The 21,210-nt window shown below is 40.9% G+C and overlaps 2 protein-coding genes across 10 annotated transcripts in view; one reads left to right on the forward strand and one right to left on the reverse strand.

The window, feature by feature from the left end:
• The window catches only part of DNAJB4 (DnaJ heat shock protein family (Hsp40) member B4), a 23,212-nt gene extending 18,604 nt beyond the window's left edge, over positions 1-4,608 (reverse strand). Inside the window, exon 1 of the mRNA XM_075615751.1 lies at positions 4,506-4,608. Coding sequence (XP_075471866.1) covers positions 4,506-4,545 — 40 coding nt within the window. The 5' untranslated portion in view covers positions 4,546-4,608. The remainder of the gene's footprint in view (positions 1-4,505) is intronic.
• On the forward strand, positions 3,371-20,412 carry FUBP1 (far upstream element binding protein 1). Of its 9 annotated transcripts, none has more exons than XM_075615741.1 (22): positions 3,371-3,547; positions 6,425-6,515; positions 7,501-7,563; positions 8,917-8,955; positions 9,074-9,113; positions 9,597-9,646; positions 9,735-9,806; positions 9,982-10,039; positions 10,124-10,286; positions 10,391-10,489; positions 10,900-11,055; positions 11,323-11,425; positions 11,613-11,713; positions 12,010-12,151; positions 12,468-12,637; positions 13,750-13,901; positions 14,002-14,081; positions 15,679-15,807; positions 16,230-16,304; positions 18,166-18,225; positions 19,153-19,298; positions 19,597-20,412. In XM_075615741.1, the coding sequence occupies exons 1-22, from the start codon at positions 3,452-3,454 to the stop codon at positions 19,603-19,605; spliced, it is 2,094 nt and encodes a 697-aa protein (XP_075471856.1). In that variant the 5' UTR covers positions 3,371-3,451; the 3' UTR covers positions 19,606-20,412. The 9 variants fall into 9 exon arrangements, with proteins under 9 accessions (XP_075471856.1, XP_075471857.1, XP_075471862.1 ...); XM_075615742.1 differs by having other exon boundaries at positions 12,468-12,628; XM_075615745.1 differs by lacking the exon at positions 3,371-3,547 and adding an exon at positions 3,618-3,764.
• Positions 20,413-21,210: the final 798 nt, after the last annotated feature.

Genomic DNA, 21,210 nt, shown 5'->3' on the forward strand with positions numbered 1-21,210 from the left:
TATGCATCAATACAATCCACACAATGATAACTAATTAGCTAAGTTGCCGATCTTTCCATTCTCCTGTAATCGATCGACAAAGATTTGGCTCGGGCTCACTAAATGACTGCAGAGGAGTATTGACTCGGTATCTGTGACTTTGTAAATGGTTGCTTTAGAAACAAAAAAGGCTTGTTACTATTGGGGCTGACCTACCCTCCAACTGAACCTGTTTAGTAGGCAGAGTGCATTATTTTGTTGACCTGGTTCCAGGCCTTCCCTCCCTCAGGGGCGTGGGAGCAGCGACCCCATGCTCCACCAGGGAGTGTTGGAGATTGGGATAGACCTTTGGGGCCTCAAGCCCTGGGGGTTGAGTCCAGGGACCACAGAGAGAAGAGTGTGCTGTGAGTTATGCTGTAATAGATTGCTGTACCAGAAATAAAGATCAAGTTGCTGTTTTATACTCCTGCCTGAGGCTGCAGTCTGTCAGGGGGAGGGGGGGGGGGGCGCTAGAGTGTTTTCTACAGGGGACTGCGCCTATCTGTGATAGGCCCTGTGGGAATGGAGGCGCTGTACCATAGGGGAAGGGAGCTGCGGATCACCAAAAGCCTGGCCTGTTGATTCCCCAACTAACATCGGCGGAAGCTCAGGGCCTTCTGTATACTTGCAGGTGAGCACCACAACACTGTAACAGTGAGATCTCCCGTGGGGTGGGGAAACACCGGTTACACTTGCTTGGGAAGCTCTTTCATCTTGTGGTAATTGAGGAACTAAAATGTATCCGTTTTTAGGGTTGCCAGGTGGCTTCTTCAAAAATACTGGACAAAAGGGTGAAAGATTGCTCCATGCTGTTTCCTCCTCTCTTTGGCCACCTGCTCCTGACACCTCCTCCTGATTGGTTGCTTCTGGGTAGATAGAGGAAGCTGCTCAGACCCCTAGCAACAGCCCTGCTCTCTCTTTGCTCAGGAAAATCCTGCGGCCCCCAAAACCGGACAGGTCACTGTCCAGAGAGGTAATACCGGTATAAACATACACGCCAAAAGGGGTAATACCGGTATAAACCTCCTATTTCTGCTTTTATTCCTTCATTATGTGTATTATTATTATTATTATTAATATGAATTTGTTATTTTATTATTTATTATTTTTTAGATTGTAATTTCACATTTATTGCACTTTAGATCTGTTATTATGTTGGTGTTGTTGCATTTGTATTAATCTACATGTGTCATTTTGTGAGATATGTATTGTTTCATGTTTATGTTATGTGATTCAACATGCATCTTTCCCTTCTTTTCCCCCTTCCCTTTTCCCTTCCCCTTTTTGTGATTGTCCCATTCATTATTATGAATTTTATAGCCATTGTTGCGTTATATATATATGTATGTCTTTAGCAACTGGTTTTAGCTTTTGCAAGCCGCTCAAGGGTGGCGCTTTTACTGTATGTAACGGGTATTCCCCCACCCAATAGTATATAGTATGTGTGTGCGGGGAACTTAATGTTACCAGGTGTGGTGCTTTACCTGTTAGGCTCACAGGAGGCCTAAAACTCCGCCATGGGGAGCCTGGGGCACATATAAATAATAGGAGTAACCTCGTACTCGGTGCAGCGCCTCCACCTGCGATGGCTCCCACCGGAGGGGGAAGTGGTTCGTCGCAGGACAATATATATATCACACACACAGCATGTAAAACAACCAATAACTTTACTGTAGCAACCGTACTTATTCATATATATAAACAGGTGTCCCTCTCTAGAGGAGACACTACTACTGCGTCTCGCAGGACGCTACCCCCTTTCACCGGGTGATCCCACCCCGTGTCCAGTAACCCCACACAATATGTCCCTTCACGTGAGATAGATATGTGTGACTGCGCAGCCACTAGTCCCGTGTAAGTATAATAAAGTATAGTTGGTGCACTTGGTGATGGTTACCTGCCGAGCACTCCAGTGCCCGGGCCTGCCAAGGAGCTTCACAAAGGATCCGATGACCACTGACCACAGGAACTACCGTCCGGGGCGATCCCACCCGGATGGCTGCTGCAGCGACGGCGAAGGTCTGAGCCCAGACCTCTGGATGGATGCGCAGCATCCGCTGTGTCCCTAACTGACTTTGGATAATAAGGGGGCAGGGTCACTAACCCGCCGGGGACCTCCGGAGCACTGGAGCGCTCCCTGCTCGGCCCCCACCCTCCCGAATGGCCGTCGGGTCTGCCGCTTGGCTCCGGCAGCACCCACCATCGATCCTGGCCACGGAGGTAATGGGGGTCGCAGGGCAAAGGGGGGTGACCTGGCTACATGTAGATGCATTCCATGACGTCTCCGGTTATTCAGTGGAGCGTCTGGATTGGCTGCTATTTCTGTACTTAATGCGCATGGGCTACCCCGTTCGTGACCTCCTGACGAAGCACGTGGTTGCGAAACGCGTAGAGGTCACATAGGGGAGACCTGCGCATTCACTGATTGGCTGGAGAGGGAGAACCAGGAAGAAGCAGCAGTGTATTCCGTCTGCCAGCGTGTTCGCGTTGTTTCGACTTATCCGCGTTCCCGCTTGGCACCCGCTGCTGTTTGTGGTCAGAACCTACTCCCCCCATTGCGGTTTCGAGCCCTTGCTAGTTTTTCACTTATTAGAGTGTCACTTCTAGTAAGGGTGGTTCTACTTATTGTTTTTAAGTTGGCGTGCTTCATTCTGAAGCTGGCATTTAGGGGTTGTATCTGTGATCCCCCTTCTCTTTATGTGGTTTAGTACTTATTCCTATACTTGTGGTCACTGTGACTAATGAATACATTATAATTATTTTATGCTTATCCGCGGTGCGCTTTTGCGCCTTGTGTTTTTTTTCCGGTATAAACATACACGCCCAGAGAGGTAATACCAGGGTATACACATACATGTCCAGAGAGGAAATACCGGTATACACATACATGTCCAGTATTACCTCTCATTTTTTACTGGACAGTGTCCAAATACAGGACAGTCGGTTAAATACTAGACACCTTGCAACCTACGGAGGAGCTGTACAACATTACAATAGAAGGTAAATAAATGAAAGATAATGTGAACAAGTGCAGTATAAAGCAAAAGGTACTTTTTTTATTAAGTCACTTTCACCATAAAATCTCAATCAGATGCTTCATTTGGCAAATGTTCCCTAATCAAAAATGACAGCAGCAAAGTGTTCGGCGGGAATCAAGCGCGCCAAATATCTCACCCGCCCCTCCCCCCGCCGAGAATCGCCCCTCTAGCACTACGCGTGCGCGGCTGAGGTGCTGACACGCGCTCCCTTTGTTTGTCACGCATAGCGCTGGGAGTCGGTCCTTGCCTCGCGCTGCCCCCTAGATATCGCGAGAGCTGCAGCGGGGCCGCGTGATTGCGTGAAAGCTCTCCGGCCGCCATTTTCTCCCCCTTTTTCTCTGTTGGTACCACACGCACAAGGAGAACGGACGGTGGCAGCTCCGCGCTGAAGTGACATGGCCGATTATTCCACAGTTCCTCCCCCCAATTCGGGGTCCGCCGGCGGCGGCGTCAACGATGCCTTTAAGGACGCGCTGCAGCGGGCCAGACAGGTGAGCGGAGAAGCCGGGGGCGGCGGCGCGATGTGTGGGGGAGGGGGCGACCTCACATGGGCAGGCCTCGCGCTCCCCTACGCAGGCCTCGCCTCTCTGCGTCAGTGTGGCACTTCAGCTCGTTACAAGCCGGTTTAACTTGTTTGTGTGAGAGGTCCCGCGCCGCGCAGCCTGTGTCCCCACCGCGCCTCCGCACCCGATATACGGATTAGGAATGGTAATGTGCGGGGGGTTATACTCTGTAACGTGGGGTTCGGCAGACTGGCCTCGCTACAGCCAGGGTCGGGGTGGGCCTATTTATACCATATACTCTGCGCCGTGTATAGAGCGGGCGGGATGTGCCGGGATTGTTTTTATATGTATATAATTGTGTGTGATTTTATTTTGTTCTTTTTGGTGCGTGGATATGTGTGTGTGTATATATATTTATTTATTGGTGTGTGTGTGTGTGTGTATATATTAGTGTGGATCGGGATGGTGTGAGTTTGTGTAGCCGCGCTATGTGCCTCCGCGGGCGCTCGGTAAAGTCGGGATTTCCGCGGATCTCGTCGCTCTTTTCCGGGCGGCTGGAGAAGGCAGGGGTTGCAGGAGGAGCCCCTTTGTGTCCTTGGGCGGACTATCCCACCTGACCTTTCGCCGCTTCACTGCTCGCTTGCTGGCGGGCTTTGTAGGGTCGCACCCCCTTCGCTGCTTCCAGGACATGGTGTTTCGCGGCTGGCGCAGGGGGGCTCTCTAACAGCACTGCTTATATCTCAGTCAGGCTTAAGCCCCTAACTGAGGGATGGGCAACTCCAGTTCTTGGGGGCCACTAACATGGCAAATTGAGGATATCCCTGCTTCAGCACTGGTGGCTCACTCGGAGACTGCACCACATGTGCTTAAGCAGGGATAGCCTGAACCTGACCTGTTGGTGGCCATTGAGGACTGGAGTTGGCCTCCGTCACCAAAAAACACTGACCTGGATGGGTACAATCTTTACTCTGTTCCTGCTTTACCATCTTGATCCCCCATCGCCCCTCGGAAAGTTTCCATGTTATGATCCGCCTTGCCTTTGTATTTCAGGCCTCCCAGCAGTTGGTACATGACCAGATGCCTCAGTTGGGCCTGTGGTCATATATCATTGTCTGCACGTGGCCTCTGATGCAGCAATGACAATTGGAGGCATCCATATAAATGTTTAAGTCTGCATCATTTCCTGTGTGCGATTTTCTGAAATTCAGTACTACTTAATCTGGCAGATTTTATTCATTTCCTGCTCCCCTTAAAGGGACCGTCCTCTACCACAAGTGAAAGGAGGATTGCATGTTTGTTCTGTTATATGCAACTTTTTCTTAACCGGATGGTTTTCAGTAGCGCGTTAAAATGTTAAATATAATTTTTTTTTCATAATAATAATTGTAAACGCTTTGCAGTTTTACAAACTTTAATCCATTTGTGCCAAGACTGTTTTAGTCCTGAAAATGAAACTGGACTCTGTTCCTGTGTTTGTAAAGAAATGCTATCAAACGGAAGAATCTGTGCTTTAATTCAGTGTTCTGTACAAGAAGTGCTACATATTCGTTTTTCATAATTTTAATACTTTCTTTATAATAATTTTTTTTATTGCTATACTGTATATCTCTTCCTTAAGGGAGCAATCCAAGAATCCAAGAAATAGTCGTTTTTTAAAAAAAAATTAATCAGTTCTGTAGTATTATATATTTCTAATTCAGCTCTTAATATCATTTTAAAGAGTTACTATGAGTATCATTGCCTTTCTATGGCTGAGTCTCCGCTGGTGCTTAGAGCATGAGCACAGGGTGTCCTGCAACTTGCGTGGGGGGAAGAGGGGGTGCAATTGCGGGCTATCTGAGCAAGCAGGAAAGTTTAAAAAATTTATTTGCGAAAGCGCCGTGTGTGTAACCGCGCCGCCAGTGGGGACTCGGCCTTTAGCAGATTTGTATTTACCCATCAGTGTAACATCTCTGCAACACTTTCCTGTTTGATTTGTTGCTAATATTCCCAACTGTTTGAGCTGTGAACTGTAACACCTTCGTAATTTAAGAATACATTGTAGCTGCTGAGTTACACTGATACGGAAAGGCCGCCATTTAGTAAACCCCGGGCAGCAGGATTGTTGCTAGTCAATTATAGGAGAACAAATCGATCGACGGCTTGTGTAATTGGTTTTCAATAAAGGTAATTAAAGGCTGCATATATTAAAACAATTTTTTTTAAGGTCTGCGTGGATTGCCTCTTTCAGAAGTATATTACACCAACATGTTTGCCAAAAACAACATTTGATGCTAGTTTAAACAGTCACAATTTTAAGGGCATTTATAAGTTATTCCTCAATTTTTTTTAACATTGGTATACAATAGCAAATTTATAATAGTTTTTTACATTTCACCTATTAAGCCACCAACCTTAACTTACTTTGGTACAAGTAGATACTACCCTTTTAATATAAGTTTTTGTGCATCGTGAAAAATGAATGTTTCCTTTTTCTCCGGGTCCATTCAATTCAAAACTCCTAGCCATAAACTATTTGTGACTATTGCATAGTAATTATGACTTCAATGGGCATACCAAAAACAAATCACCTGTAGGAAAGGTCTAAAAACAAAGCATGTGTTCACCATAGCAAAGTTACATTTAAACCCCGATTTATAAATATTGTCAACTTAAAAAAAAAACTATACAGATAGATATCTATATATACTCATTTATTCTGCTCTAAATTTATAAATAAGCCAAAGTGTACCTATTAAACATGTTATGTCACAAGTTTAATATGGTAAAGAATCTGTCAAATTAATTTTAGATGGATACGTAAAACAAATCCTAGGTGTGTTGGTTTTTTTTTTTTTAAAGCTTAAATTGCTACTTTTCTTGCAGATTGCTGCAAAAATTGGAGGAGATACTGGAACATCTCTAAATTCAAACGACTATGGATTTGGTGGGCAAAAGAGGCCACTTGATGATGGAGGTATGTACAAATGTTTCTAGTTTTGATATGGTATTCAGCTGTTCATATTAAAATATTTAGGCCCTTTCTGACGTGTCAAAGAAAATGTTGGTAACAGATCTATTTTTAAGCCAGTAGATGGTATTGTACACAACTGGAACTTTTGTAGCACATTCAATTCCATCAGAATGTAATATTGCTGAGTGACTACAGAGTTCCTGTTTGCTATCTGTCCTCAAGCAAAGAAGTGTTCGGACTTGTGCAACCTGCTCTTATAGTTTGCTTGTATTGGTGACTGAATATAATCGTAAAAGACCTGGATCCCATAGATAGTTTGCTTTGGCCAAGTAACATTCATTATAATTTTAAACTGATTATGTTTCTACTTTCAAAATGTATAAAGAGGCCTGCAAAGCATTAGGCCGCGCTTATAGTCCCGGTGAAGGCACACCGTGTCAAAACAAGGTGATGTAATCTGTCGCATGGGCGCGTCGCCGGAAGTCAATAGAATTTTTGATTCTTTCGGCAACCTGCGCGGGCGGTTCAGCCAATGAGGGCGAATCGCTCACGAACATGCCCCCGGTCGCCCTCGTCTCCTGGACTATAAACCTCTCTTCCCGTGCACTATAAGCAGGAATCGCTATTGCGACGTATGTCACGCGATCGCCGTGGCCAGGACTATAAACGCAGCTTTACTTTGTAATGAGCTGCAGACCTGTGAAATGCTGGAATACCACCTGAATTATATTTTCCAGAAGAGTAGTGGCAGAGGCATTACTTTTGTACAACACAGGGTTGTCTTTTATACTAAAAACGATTTTCCACATCTGAATGTTGACCAACTGCTGATCAGTGTCTAGCTTAGAATTAGTTTTCACCTTATGGCTTCTCAGAGGCGTGGAAGGGAATTCTTGCCGTTTTTTATTTTAAGCAACACTTACATTTGAGATTAGCTAATGATGCTTCAGATGATGTATGTAATGTATTCTTTTTATTTTGTGTGTAGATGGCTCTTGGACAAGTCTGAGCAGTACAACACACTGGGAGGGAATGCCCTCTCCTTTTAAAGGCAGGAGTTTTTATTTATTACCTGTGTGTAATATGTTGACAGGAAATTAAATAGTGGAGCCTTGGAATTGATAGCTCACTTTTTACTGAATTTTATGTCCCAGATTTTATAGCACAAGTATTCTTGATTTTATGGGGTGGGGGAATGATACACCCAAGAGGAATATAAATGCCCATTAATCAATATGCCGCAAACCAAATTTCCCTCTGAGATTTTAGTCCTATTCATTTGAATGGAACTGTACTCTTCTCAGAATGAGGAAATGGCTCCACAGCAGATTGAATAGGGATGACAGTGCCTACTGTATGCATTGCATTTATTTGTTACAGATCTTTGTTGTGGTATTCATTTAAATACTGATATCTTGTGACATGCTTTTATTTGGGTTGTTAGTTTGTTACTTTTTAATACAAAATTGCGTTTTAAATTGTATTTTAGTGGAAATGATCTTGTAACATGCCATGATTACTCACAGTACATCATATTTGTCCTCTAGCCGACCATGGAAGCATCATTAGCAGCTAGTGGTTTGATGGGCTCATTCAAAGATTATATTGTGAAGGACCTCTGCTGTAGTATGAGAATTTAGTGTGCATCACATTGTTGTCCCCAGTTTGCATTTGAGTGCTGCTTTATGCTGCAATATTTTAAAGGAAACCATGAATTCTGTTTCAGTAATGGTGTGATTTATTTTAAAACCGCTATCCTTCCTATTTATCCCCCTCCATCCATTTATATATATATATATATATATATATATATATATATATATATATATATATATATATATATATATATATATATATATATATATATATATATATAAAAAATTTATTTTTTTATTTTTTTACAGGATGGGAATCAATGGGGGGGTTACCTGCAGTTGAACCTATTTTTTTATTTTTTATAGCTCTGGGGATCCCCGTTCCCACGATACTCAACAAGTGTTGCCATGTTTAAATCTCGCTCCCAAGGAAAACAAAATGGCTGTCAAATCTGTGATCGATGGGAAGCCGCAACATCATTGGTTGTGGTTTCCTATTAATCAGTCATTTTAAATCCCTTTTAAAGAAACGGAAGTAATCCAGGTTTCTTCACTAGTTTGCATCTCTGGAACCTGGTGTCGTCAAAGCTGAAACTGAGGTTCCGTTCTTTACTACCCCCAGTTTCAATCCTGTAAAGAAAAAAAAAAGATGCCGTCGTTTTAGTTGAGGGAATTGCTGCGCTAAAATTTCCATGTTGTGAAGTGTTTTTATCTCTTGAGGTTGGAATAATGTACTTTAGGAAACCTAAGGTCTGAAAATTCAGTATATTGGCATGGTAACTAAATTACATAAACAAATCATTTTTCAGATCAACCAGATGCTAAGAAAGTTGCTCCTCCGAATGATTGTAAGTATTTAAGTGAGGGAACCCTGCATGATTTTACACTGTCATGTGTACCAGGTTTTTTTGTATGTAAAAATATTACCTTTCTATACCCTAAATTGAATTATTTTTTTTCCTCAAGCTTTTCCTCCGCAGATGCCTCCTATGCATCAGCAGCAACGGTAAGTAACAATTTGTTGATCCTTACCCATTTTTTGGGGTCTATCAATGCCTCTAAAAGAGACATTAAAGCCTTTGCTTTCTATACTATTAAACAAAATTATTTTGAAAAAAATTGTTTCCTACAATAGATGTCCACAAACTAGATTTCAGTGGCGACTAGATTTTTTTTTTTAAATTACAGTAATCCCAATGCCCTTTTTCTAAAAATTTTATTTTTTTGCGGTCTCTACAAAAACAGCGCTGTGAGTTGATATTTGTTTGTAGCAGATTTTACAGGTGCAACAATTTAAGTGCCTAAGTTTTCGATTACATGGCTGAATGATGATCACAAAATATACATTATTGTATAAAGCCACACATTAATTATCTTGTTCAGTCTTATAGGCTGAAGCTACCTGTCATTCACAATATTAACCCCAAGATACGTTTCTTACTCTGCACTTTTTCACTCTTCCGCTGGATTAAGTTCTTAATTTTTCTAGGTCCGTTACCACTGAAGAATACAAAGTCCCAGATGGAATGGTGGGATTCAGTAAGTGTTTCATCTTAAACTAAAAAGACATACTTCATTTTTTTCCCCCTACAGTTCTTGATTTTTTTTATTTTTATTTCCATTCAAGTAATTGGCAGAGGTGGTGAACAGATTTCACGCATTCAGCAAGAATCTGGATGCAAGATACAGATTGCCCCTGGTAATTTTTTTTTTCTACCTTCAGATTTTTTTTTTTGCTCATTAGGCTTTTTTTTTTTTTTTTCAATCAGTTGGTAACATGTTTTGATCCAAGTATATTAATCTCAATACAACAACATTTAATGTTCCTTAGAAATATTGATACGTTTTTGTTTTTACTCCCTTTCCATTTTCAGATAGTGGTGGCATGCCAGATAGATCCTGTATGCTGACTGGTACCCCTGATTCTGTTCAGTAAGTGATGCTTTTAGAATTCAGTTGAGCTTTGCATATCTTATGAAGTTTCTGTTTAAACTGACTTTTTTCTGTTCTCTGCAGAGCTGCAAAGCGGTTACTTAACAATATTGTTGAAAAGGGAAGACCAACGCCTGGGTTTCATCATGGTGATGGGCCTGGAAATGCAGTTCAAGAAATCATGGTTCCAGCCAGTAAAGCAGGATTAGTTATTGGAAAAGGGGGCGAGACAATTAAACAACTTCAGGTATGATTGATATGCAGATTTGTGTGCGTTTATCAACTTATAGTATGCTGAACTGTTTCATATAGCTCAGGGAGAAAATATATATGCATTTTATTTAAACTCAGGAACGTGCAGGAGTTAAGATGGTGATGATTCAGGATGGGCCCCAGAACACTGGTGCAGACAAGCCCCTAAGAATTACAGGGGACCCATACAAAGTTCAGGTAAGGAACTAAGCTACTTTAATAAATCCTTGAACGTAGACTACAGGCATACCCCGCATTAACGTACGCAATGGGTCCAGAGCATGTATGTAAAGCGAAAATGTACTTAAAGCGAAGCACTACCTTTTCCCCCACTTATCGATGCATGTACTGTACTGCAATCGTCATATACGTGCATAACTGATGTAAATAACATGTGTAACAGGCTCTATAGTCTCCCCGTTTGCGCACAGCCTCGGTGCAGGTAGGGAGCCGGTATTGCTGTTCAGGACGTGCTGACAGGCGCATGCGCGAGCTGCTGTTTGCCTATTGGGCTTACTCGCGAGTGTACTTAAAGTGTGTCCTTAAACCAGGGTATGCCTGTACATAACTTGAGTGATACAATGTGTTTTTTTTTTTTTTTTTTGTAGCAAGCGAAAGAAATGGTATTAGAATTAATTCGTGAACAAGGAGGTTTCAGAGAAGTCCGAAATGAGTATGGCTCAAGAATAGGCGGTGGCGGTGGCGGTGGAGGCGGTGGAGGAGGTGGCGGTGGAGGAGGTGGCGGTGGGAATGAAGGGTTAGATGTAAGTATGGTGTGTCTGGGTACTGAATTGATTCTATCCATGTTGTGTCCATTTGCTACTAGAAGTTTGCAACCTATATCTTTGCATGATTTATGGGATTGGGGTGGTTAAATGATTGCATTTACCATGCAGATGGGTTTGCCTTGTCTGTTTTGATCCAATCTATTGTTTACTCTACTAAAGTGCCACAGAAGATCTATATAACCAGCTCTTTTGTATCTGTATGGACTAATTTTTACTTTATTCCCCCCTCCCCCCCCCCATAAGGTCCCAATACCACGATTTGCCGTTGGAATTGTGATAGGCAGAAATGGTGAAATGATTAAGAAAATCCAGAATGATGCAGGTGTTAGAATACAGTTTAAACCAGGTATGTCCGTGCCCACCTCTAGACTAAGGGACAAAATCTACATCCTGTAGTTTTGTATGAAATGTGGGGGATACATGATGGCTGGCATTAGATTTGCTACAATGCATTGAAGATTGATTTCTAGTGGTGGAAGTTATTTATGTATAAATGTTTTAACCATCAATACAATTTTATTTTTTCTCCCTAGATGATGGGTCAACTCCAGAAAGAATAGCACAAATTACAGGGCCTCCAGACAGATGTCAGCATGCTGGAGATATTATAACAGACCTCCTTCGAAGTGTCCAGGTTGATATATTTTGTTTTTTTGTTTACCGACAGAGGTTGAAATTCACGTTCACACCTGTAACATAGGCAAATAATTAAATGCATCCCAGTGGTGGTGGAGATTTAGACAGCAGTCCGTAATCAGTTTGTAATTTTAAGTGTAAAGCTACTGCCTCAACTTGCCTGAACAAGATATTTAAAGGCAAAAGCTTTTTTTCCAGTTAAGATACTTCTTATTGTGGGTATTGTTCCGGTGGATAAACCATTATCCTTGGCATCTTTTCCTCATTGATCTTTCTCCCCCCCCCTCCCCACAGTCTGGAAATCCTGGTGGCCCGGGACCGGGTGGCAGAGGAAGAGGCAGGGGACAAGGGAACTGGAATATGGGGCCTCCGGGTGGATTGCAAGAGTTCAACTTCATTGTTCCAACTGTAAAAACTGGACTGATCATTGGAAAAGGTAGCTTAATGCTTGTTTTTTTCCTTGATTAAATCATATGCATTTTCTGTGATATTCACTTATTTTTAGAAGCTTTAGTCTTGTTCTGCAGTTCATTGTGCAACGTTTTCTAACCTGGCTGCTGATCATTTAAATAGCAATGAAGCCTTGCTAAATCTGCATAGTTCACCAATTCCATTTAAATTGAACAAAGCAATGTGTTATAGAAACTATAATGCATATGTGCCAGAACATAGAGTGCATTACATAGACATAAAATGTAGCTTCTAAACATTGTATGTGTCTTGCTTATCTATATCTATTTACTCTTCTCTAGGTGGTGAAACAATAAAAAACATAAGCCAGCAATCTGGTGCCAGAATAGAGCTTCAAAGAAATCCCCCACCAAATTCAGATCCAAACATGAAATTATTTACGATACGGGGTTCCCCACAACAAATAGATTATGCGAGGCAGCTTATTGAAGAGAAGATCGGAGTAAGTACGGTATGCGTTGGATATTCCTTTAGCTAAACTACTATATAACAATTGACTAATCATTCTTTCTTCCTTGTAGCTTCCAACATTAACAACTGAGATCTGTACGTGTGCATGTCTGTATAGATGCATTTCATTTATGTACATCTAAACTTATGGGCACGATTCATATGACGGGTCCACTTTCTGTTCCTGTAACAGGTCCCTTTTTATATTCTACAGATCATTGCTCATTTCCTGCATAAACTATATTTCCCAGGGATTAAACATTTACATGTGATTTTATTTTTTAACACTTGCTGCATAATCTATGAAACGGCACTATTGGTTTACTTTTTCACTGCGTAGAACCTGACTCTTTCAAAGCATTAGTCCCTTAAGTAAATCTGGCTTTGGTCACACAAGTCTTAAAGAAATTGCATCAGTTTCAAAACTGGTAAATTCTATATATCATTTATTTTTTTATTTTTTTTCCTCTCTTGAACTGGAGGTACCATTAAAATTAGAGCTGATCTGCCTTTTCTCTCTTCCCCTCCACCGCCCCCCTGATTTCTGGTAAACAGAAACATGGCTACTTTGGCCAACAATGGAAATGGCCAACAATGGAAAGGGCGGACTGCTGCTTTAATGTAGGAAAATATAGTGCTGGATCATTTTGCCATAATTCATTAAGTACTTTCCCCCAAAATAGTTCTTGCTGATTTCAGAATGTAACAATTATGCTCACTTAAAGCAGCACTATATTCTGCATTTTTGTTTTGTGTAAACTACATGTTTGAAGCAGGAACCCCCTTCGAGAGATACTTACATCCGTAGGGGGTGCTGGTATCTAAAGCCAGGGAAGTTGTGTATCTAACTAAATGGCGGCGTTAAATGTCCCGCTTCACGCTGGCCAACAGGAAGCAGTTGCATCGTCCTATTGGCCAGAGTGACTGGGACATTTAAACTACCGTGATACTTTACTTCGAAGAAGGTGCCGGTATCTCTGGAAATGGGGTCATTGAGCAGTTTAGCTGCGGAGACGATCCCCCCCCCTGCTTCAAATCTGTAAAAAAAAAAAAAAAATTTTAAAACACAGTGCCGCCTTAATCAATTAGTGAATTTCCCTTATTTATTTGCAGGGTCCAGTGAATCCCCTGGGTCCCCCTGTTCCTCATGGTCCTCCTGGTGTACCTGGCCCACATGGACCTCCTGGACCACCTGGCCCCGGTGCTCCTATGGGACCCTACAATCCACCACCTTATAATCCTGGTCCCCCAGGACCAGCACCTCAGTAAGTTGTGCTTTCAAAATGAAGGGTTGGTTTTATGGTCATCTGGATGGTTTTGTTAAATGTTGATTTTAAATATATTTATATATTATTTTTTTTTAAGTGGCCCTCCTGCTCCATATGCTCCTCAAGGATGGGGAAATACGTACCCACATTGGCAGCAACCAAGCCAGCCAGACCCAAGTAAGTTTATACATATATTTTTTATTTTTAACACTTACAAAAATTTCATTCAGCATGCTTTTTATATGCTTTGCTTTGAGTACACTGTAGTTTCTAGTGATCAGTATTTGTTTCACAGGATAGATATTGGATATTTTTGTCAACTCTGCTGGTTAGCCCATCCGTGTAGAAATGCATAGCAGACACTTCCAGAAGCGATTTCTTACATTTAAAAATGCTAAAAAATCTGGTCAGATGCATCTGAAACAGAATGCTCTGTTAAGTTACTAACCCTGGTAACATTGTTTCATTGAGGTCTCTAATTGCAAACACAAACGTGCTGCTCTGCGTCATTCAGAAACTGTCTGTCCGACTGACCGTATTTTATGGTAACATGTTTGTGTGTGAAACAGTGGTTTCATTTAATAGCCGCGGTCAAGCCCAGCCAACTAACCCAGTAATCCGGGGGCATACTCATTCATTCGCAAGCCACATATACATACAATCACACCATAAACCCATACTACATTCATGCACACGCCAAATACATGAACGCACATCTCACCACAAACAAGCATCATATACATATCAAATATATATATGTATATGTATATCTATATCCAATACAGTTTGATATTCTGCATTATTACAGGATGTATTTTAATCAGGAGCATTGAAGTCTGCTTTGTCTCACCCACACACCACACACCACACACACCACACACACCTTTTTATATACAGATGTAGCAAGACTGCCCCTACACTGCCTCACCAAAGGATTAATGCCGACACACTCCCCGGCGCTGTGAACATAACTTCTTGCTACATCTGTATTCGTGCACCCTATTTGCACCCTATTTGCAAACCACATACTGTTTACATTCATGTTCACATATATACACTTGCCAGCACAGAGAAGCTGGGGTGCCCTGGGTGGAGCTGCTATGTGGTCCATGCAGCGCCAAGTGATGGCCGTGAGCTGCACACAGCGACCCTGCTCCTTTCTACTACCAGCCAAAGTGTGTTAAACCTGTCTAGCCCCTGTGCAAACGGGTTTATGGTAACGTCATGTATATAATATTATGTTAAATGTACATTTTGAAAAGCATGGAATTTAAAATGGGCAAAATCATCTGATTGTTGCTATGGGTCGTTCCATACTTTGTCGATTTTTCTTAATATTAAGGCACAAGTAAATTCTTGGTGTTCAGTACAGGCTGTAAACGGACCTGTGCTAATGCAGCTACTTTTGCTTGATATTGTAGCAAATTCGGTGTATTTTTTGTGCATGGGAAAGACTGGTAACTGTTTTTTTGTTTTGTTTGTTTTTTTTTGTTTGTTTGTTTTTTTATAAATAAAATACCTGAAATAAGAATTAATTACAGATTCTAGAACTACTAGATATTGCTACATGTCTTGAATTAAAGCAATACAGTTAATATAAATTGATATCCGAAACACTTCTTGGTTTGTATGAATCAATAAATAGCTGGATAAACAAAAGAACAAATCTGCTGTTGGAGGGGGGGGGGGGGGCTTTGGCAAGGGTTTTCTGTAGACATTTGTTATTTCTAAAAAAATACCTTACACTACAAGAGTGTGATGTTTAATTTCTTAGGTAAAGCAGGAACAGATCCCAATTCAGCAGCATGGGCAGCTTATTATGCTCACTATTATCAGCAGCAAGCACCCCAGCCACCTGCAGCTCCATCTGGTGGACCAAGTTCAACCCAAACTAATGGACAAGGTAGCAAAATCCTTTTTATTAAAAGGAAATCCTTTTACTGGTTTACAGTAATGGGACATTGTGTGTTTTAACACTCTGGCAACTGTAAAGTCTGTGGCTCTTACATTCCTTTCACTTTATTTACAGTTTGGTATTGGTTTGGATGTATTTGCTTCCGACATCAGGCTGTTAAAACCTCAAGTTTTAGGGTGTAGGCATCTTAAGGATTGCCACTTGTAGGTGGCATGTTTAAATTCTTATAAAACAAATGACATGCACAGCATGCAGAAGTGACGTCCCTTAACTGATTCATGTAGTGTAATGTTAAAATGGTTTTTATTGTGTATTGTAGATCATAGTTCTATTGTGTATATAATGTAGCAGTCTGTAAATGATTGTAATTTTAATCAAATTTTTGCTTAAATGTCATCTTTCAAATCTAGCTGAGCCACCAGCTGCACCTCAAGCTGGGCAAGTTGATTATACAAAGGCTTGGGAGGAGTATTACAAAAAAATGGGTATGTGATCATATTGGTATTTCCTAATTGTGTAGATATTGGTTACACGTGTACTAGTAAGTAGGATACAGGGTTGTCCTAACATTACAATTACCATGTAGAAAGTAGCCTTGTTAGTCCAGTTGCAATAGTGCAGCGTAAATGAGTACTTCAGTATTAGGCAATACTTTTTATTTGTACTAACAATTGATAGTTGACACATTTTCAATAGCTCTCTTCCTCGGATCAAAGAATACCTAAGGGTTACACTAATTTTGCCACATAGCCAACTAAGTTTGTGTACTTTTTTATATGGTGTACGGTAGCAGTCAAAATATTAAATGAACTAAGAACTTTGTAACGCCTGGTTCTGAATAAGCAAAAGCTTTGCCGAAGAGACAAAAACAAATATAACCCGGCGCCTTACAAGTCCATAAATATGTGTCTTAGAGTCCAAAGATGGATGACAAGTGTCCGAAGTTCTCCTGGTCTTGAGCTTCCAGGAAATAGGATGACCGTGTGTCCCGTGATATGTGAATCAAACACAGGGAAATATCATAGTGCAATAGTGCAATAGTGTTAATACAATACAAGACTAACACTACAAAAAACACTCAATACAATTGACTGACATTACAAACAAGACATATATAACCAACTGACAGATAACAATGAAGACAACAAATAGCAAGGCTGAAAATATAAAAGCTAATTTAATACAACATAAACAATAAAATTGCTCAAATAAGAATGACAAGGAGATGGCTGGTCCAGTAGGTTAAAACCGGGACCCTACTCACAAGATGGTATGAGTAAACAGGCACTGTGAATCAAGCGGCGGTGTGGTGTCAGCAAATCCTCCGGTCACGCTGGAGTGTCTACAGATGCACTCCAGTGCCTTCCTGGGCGGATGCTCCAATGCGGGGAGTGGACTTCCGGGGGAGATGAACCTCTTCCTACTCGCAACTTGGAACACGCCTGTCGCACGTCTCGAGTCAGACGTCAGATATAGCTAGTGAACTTTAAAGCTACGCGTTTCGTGCCTTTGCGCGTCACTTCAGGGGATCTGAAGGGATCCCCTGAAGAAGTGACGTCATTGACTCGAGACGTGCGACAGGCGTGTTCCAAGTTGCGAGTAGGAAGAGGTTCATCTCCCCCGGAAGTCCACTCCCCGCGTTGGAGCATCCGCCCAGAAGGCAGGAAGGCACTGGAGTGCATCTGTAGACAATCCAGCGTGACCGGAGGATTTGCTGACACCACACCGCCGCTTGATTCACAGTGCCTGTTTACTCATATCATCTTGTGAGTAGGGTCCCGGTTTTAACCTACTGGACCAGCCATCTGCTTGTCATTCTTATTTGAGCAATTTTATTGTTTTTTATGTTGTATTAAATTAGCTTTAATATTTTCAGCCTTGCTATTTGTTGTCTTCATTGTTATCTGTCAGTTGGTTTTGTATGTCTTGTTTGTAATGTCAGTCAATTGTATTGAGTGTTTTTTGTAGTGTTAGTCTTGTATTGTATTAACACTATTGCACTATGATATTTCCCTGTGTTTGATTCACATATCACGGGACACACGGTCATCCTATTTCCTGGAAGCTCAAGACCAGGAGAACTTCGGACACTTGTCATCCATCTTTGGACTCCAAGACACATATTTATGGACTTGTAAGGCGCCGGTTATATTTGTTTTTGTCTACTATTTTCTGATTTTGTTTCAGTCAGTTTGGTACCAGGCAGCTTAGCCCACATTAAGGGTTTACCTGAATTTAATCAGGTCACATTACCTCACACTTTTCACATTAGCGCTTAATTCACACCCTTTTTTTCCCTTTGCCGAAGAGAATCACTTTGCCTTTAAACTGATCCCTTTACCCTAGGTCAACAAGGGCCACAGCAAGATTATTCAAAAGCATGGGAGGAATACTACAAGAAACAAGGTGAGTTCTGTCATTTGCCAATTACATATCTTGTTAGCCTTATTTATAAAAATGTTTTACCATGAATTAATACAGTGAGTTACCTCTCGTTTTCAAGTATGTCCTGGGCATAGTTATGATGGCAAATACATAGTTATGTTAAGTGAGCAAGGTTATACATTATATACAAGACGCTGCACGCACATTAAGAGATAATGTTATAGGCGGATGTAGCAGTTACAGACCACATTAAAATGTGAGACTGCTTTCGTTTTGAAAACTTAAGACTGGTGGCAGCTGAGTCTTTCTGAATCAGCAGTAAATTTTGGCACCAGGACTGCACGTAATTTAACTTAAAAGGTACACACACACACACACACACACACACACACACACACACACACACACACACACACACACACACACACACACACTCTCTCTCTCCAGAGATTCTCTTCTGTGCATCAATCATCAAATAATCATAATATAGTTTACAAAGAGATTGGATGCACCAGTTTCTTACAAAAAATAAAGAATCTCTGTGTTCATCCAAAGGTTTAAAGTAGCAGTATACAGAAAGTCACATAAAATGCATAGCTACACCAACCTGCTTGTGCAACATACATCATGTCTTGGGAATTAGCCCAGGGATCTGGTAGAAAAGGCTTTTCTACCATTTCAAATGAGAAATGTCGTCATTGATTTTAACCAGATTGCCCGCCACCAGTCTGAAAAGGTCACTTGCCCCAGTGTCTAGGGAATTAAGTGACATTTGGGAAAAGTGTGTAAGATTAGTAAAGTAGTGTTTCCCATTGTTTTAACCTGCTACTGAACTTTTACCATTGCCAGAGAACAGTGCTTATTTTGCCCTGTTCATTTGACCCAGCTTTGAACTCTTACCATCCTGTCCTTTAAATTGAGCTTTGTGTTCTTGTCCTTCATTTTTAGGACAAACCGTTCCAGCTCAAGGTGCTGCACCTCCAGCTGGTCAACCAGACTACAGTGCAGCCTGGGCAGAGTACTACAGACAGCAAGCTGCTTATTATGCCCAGACAAGTCCACAAGGGATGCCACAACATCCTCCAGCACCACAGGTATGACCTTAATAGCCAACCAATTGACCTTATTTTGGCATTTACTTTTTGGGGAGGGTGAGTTTCTTATACCCGTGAAAAATAAATCTCATGGAAAGTAACATTCCTGTACTGCACGCTGTTTTACTGTGTGTTTACAACATTTTCCCCCTCCAGGGCTAATGAAAAACATGCAAGAAGCAGTCAACATTTGTTAACCAATCTTTCCTTAGGGTTTCACTCCTGAATTGGCTTCCTTTTTAAAAGGGATTTTCTTGTTTAACTTTTTGTATGTCTCTTATGTATTTCTTCTGCACAGGGCCAATAATACGAAGTGGACAATACAGTATTTGCTTCATTGTGTTGGGGAAAACCTTTGTTAAATGTTTGGATGCAGACGCCTTGATGAAGATCTTAATTTTTGTTTGGTTTAAAAGTGTTTTGAAAAATGTACAAATCTATCACTACTGACAGGAGGCAATATTTCTGTTTAGAAATGAAAATCGGTTTGTTTTTAGTATATTAGTGTAGATGTACACATTCCAGCAAATGTATTTGCAACTATTATGTGGTCAATGCTTTGTGATACAAATGTACTTTTTTCAATGTATACTTTATCACTTTTAAAATGCCTGTTTTGTGCTTTACAATAAATAATATGAAACCTCCTGTGTCGGTAAGTTGGATATGTGAGTATTTAAAGGAAAATTATGTCTTTTTTTTTTTTAATTAATTCTTTGAAGTAAGGTACATATTTGCAGATTTTCTTTTTTATTTGACTTGGATCTTGTTCAGATTGCTTTCTTTTCTCACCAGCAGAACTAGTTTTAGGAAAGGTTCATGTGAGTTTGCATTTTACATTTTAAGAGGTATAGGCAACAGTGCCAGTAATGTTCCCATTTCTTTCTTTATAGCATGTATAAAATAAGCATACTATTCTCTTGCATTAACAGTAATATTTCCTTTACATGACTGCTGTTTTCAGCAATGTACAGCTATTCGATTACTCCTCCACTGCTGGTGAGAGCTGCATTTGTTGCAGTCCTTCCAGCAGAGTAGGGGTTAACGTTTGTAACTTTTGTTTTGATATTGACATTAACATGTTCTTTCTGCATAAATTTAAATATTTTTCAGACCGTGTGTGCTGTGTTTTTGCTTTACTTGAATAAGAGCAGGCAAAAGTAATTGCAGATAATTGTCACTGGGTATTTGAAAGACAGATTTTAGCATGGAGAATAAACATTACAGGGATCAATGTAGTGAACTCTAAATAATGACTTTTCATAGCTCAATGGTTTTTGTTTTATGCTCCATTACCTTAAATAGATCACCATGTTCTTTATAAATCTTTTTTCTTTAACTGTCCATATTGAGATGCATTTAATATCCATTGTTTGCTCTCTGCATATTTGCTGGCTCATATTTGCTTCTATTCTGTCAGATCACAATCAAATACAGTGTCTTGCCATTGTCTGAAGTGCAGGTTTGATCCAACCAGTATAGGACTAGCTCTATAGGTGTGAGGAGGACTGTGCGGTGCAGCATCCTTAATGTGTGCTCCTTCACGGGGCATTGCACTGTAAGTACCTCAGCATTAATGGGCAAACTGCAACATGATCTGTGTGCTTCTGTTCCATAATACTGTTGTGACTATATCCTATAACACTACTTTTGGGTTAGTTTATGTGGCTTTTATATTTTGTAGGTAAGTATGTGCCATATTTAGGTTTAGCTGAAGCAAACAATATTTCTGCTGACAGAACTGCTGAATAAATGTAAACATGCATAACTTGTGTTGATGCTACATGGTTTTGAAATTACCTAGGTTTGGACATTTGATTCTTGGTATGTTTTACTTGTAATAGGTTTTTGCTTTGATAGCGAGTTCTCGTAAATCGTTGGAAGTATTTTATGTGACATTCTCGTTTTGAGT

Source organism: Ascaphus truei, chromosome 10 (assembly GCF_040206685.1).
Source record: "Ascaphus truei isolate aAscTru1 chromosome 10, aAscTru1.hap1, whole genome shotgun sequence".
NCBI lineage: Eukaryota > Metazoa > Chordata > Amphibia > Anura > Ascaphidae > Ascaphus > Ascaphus truei.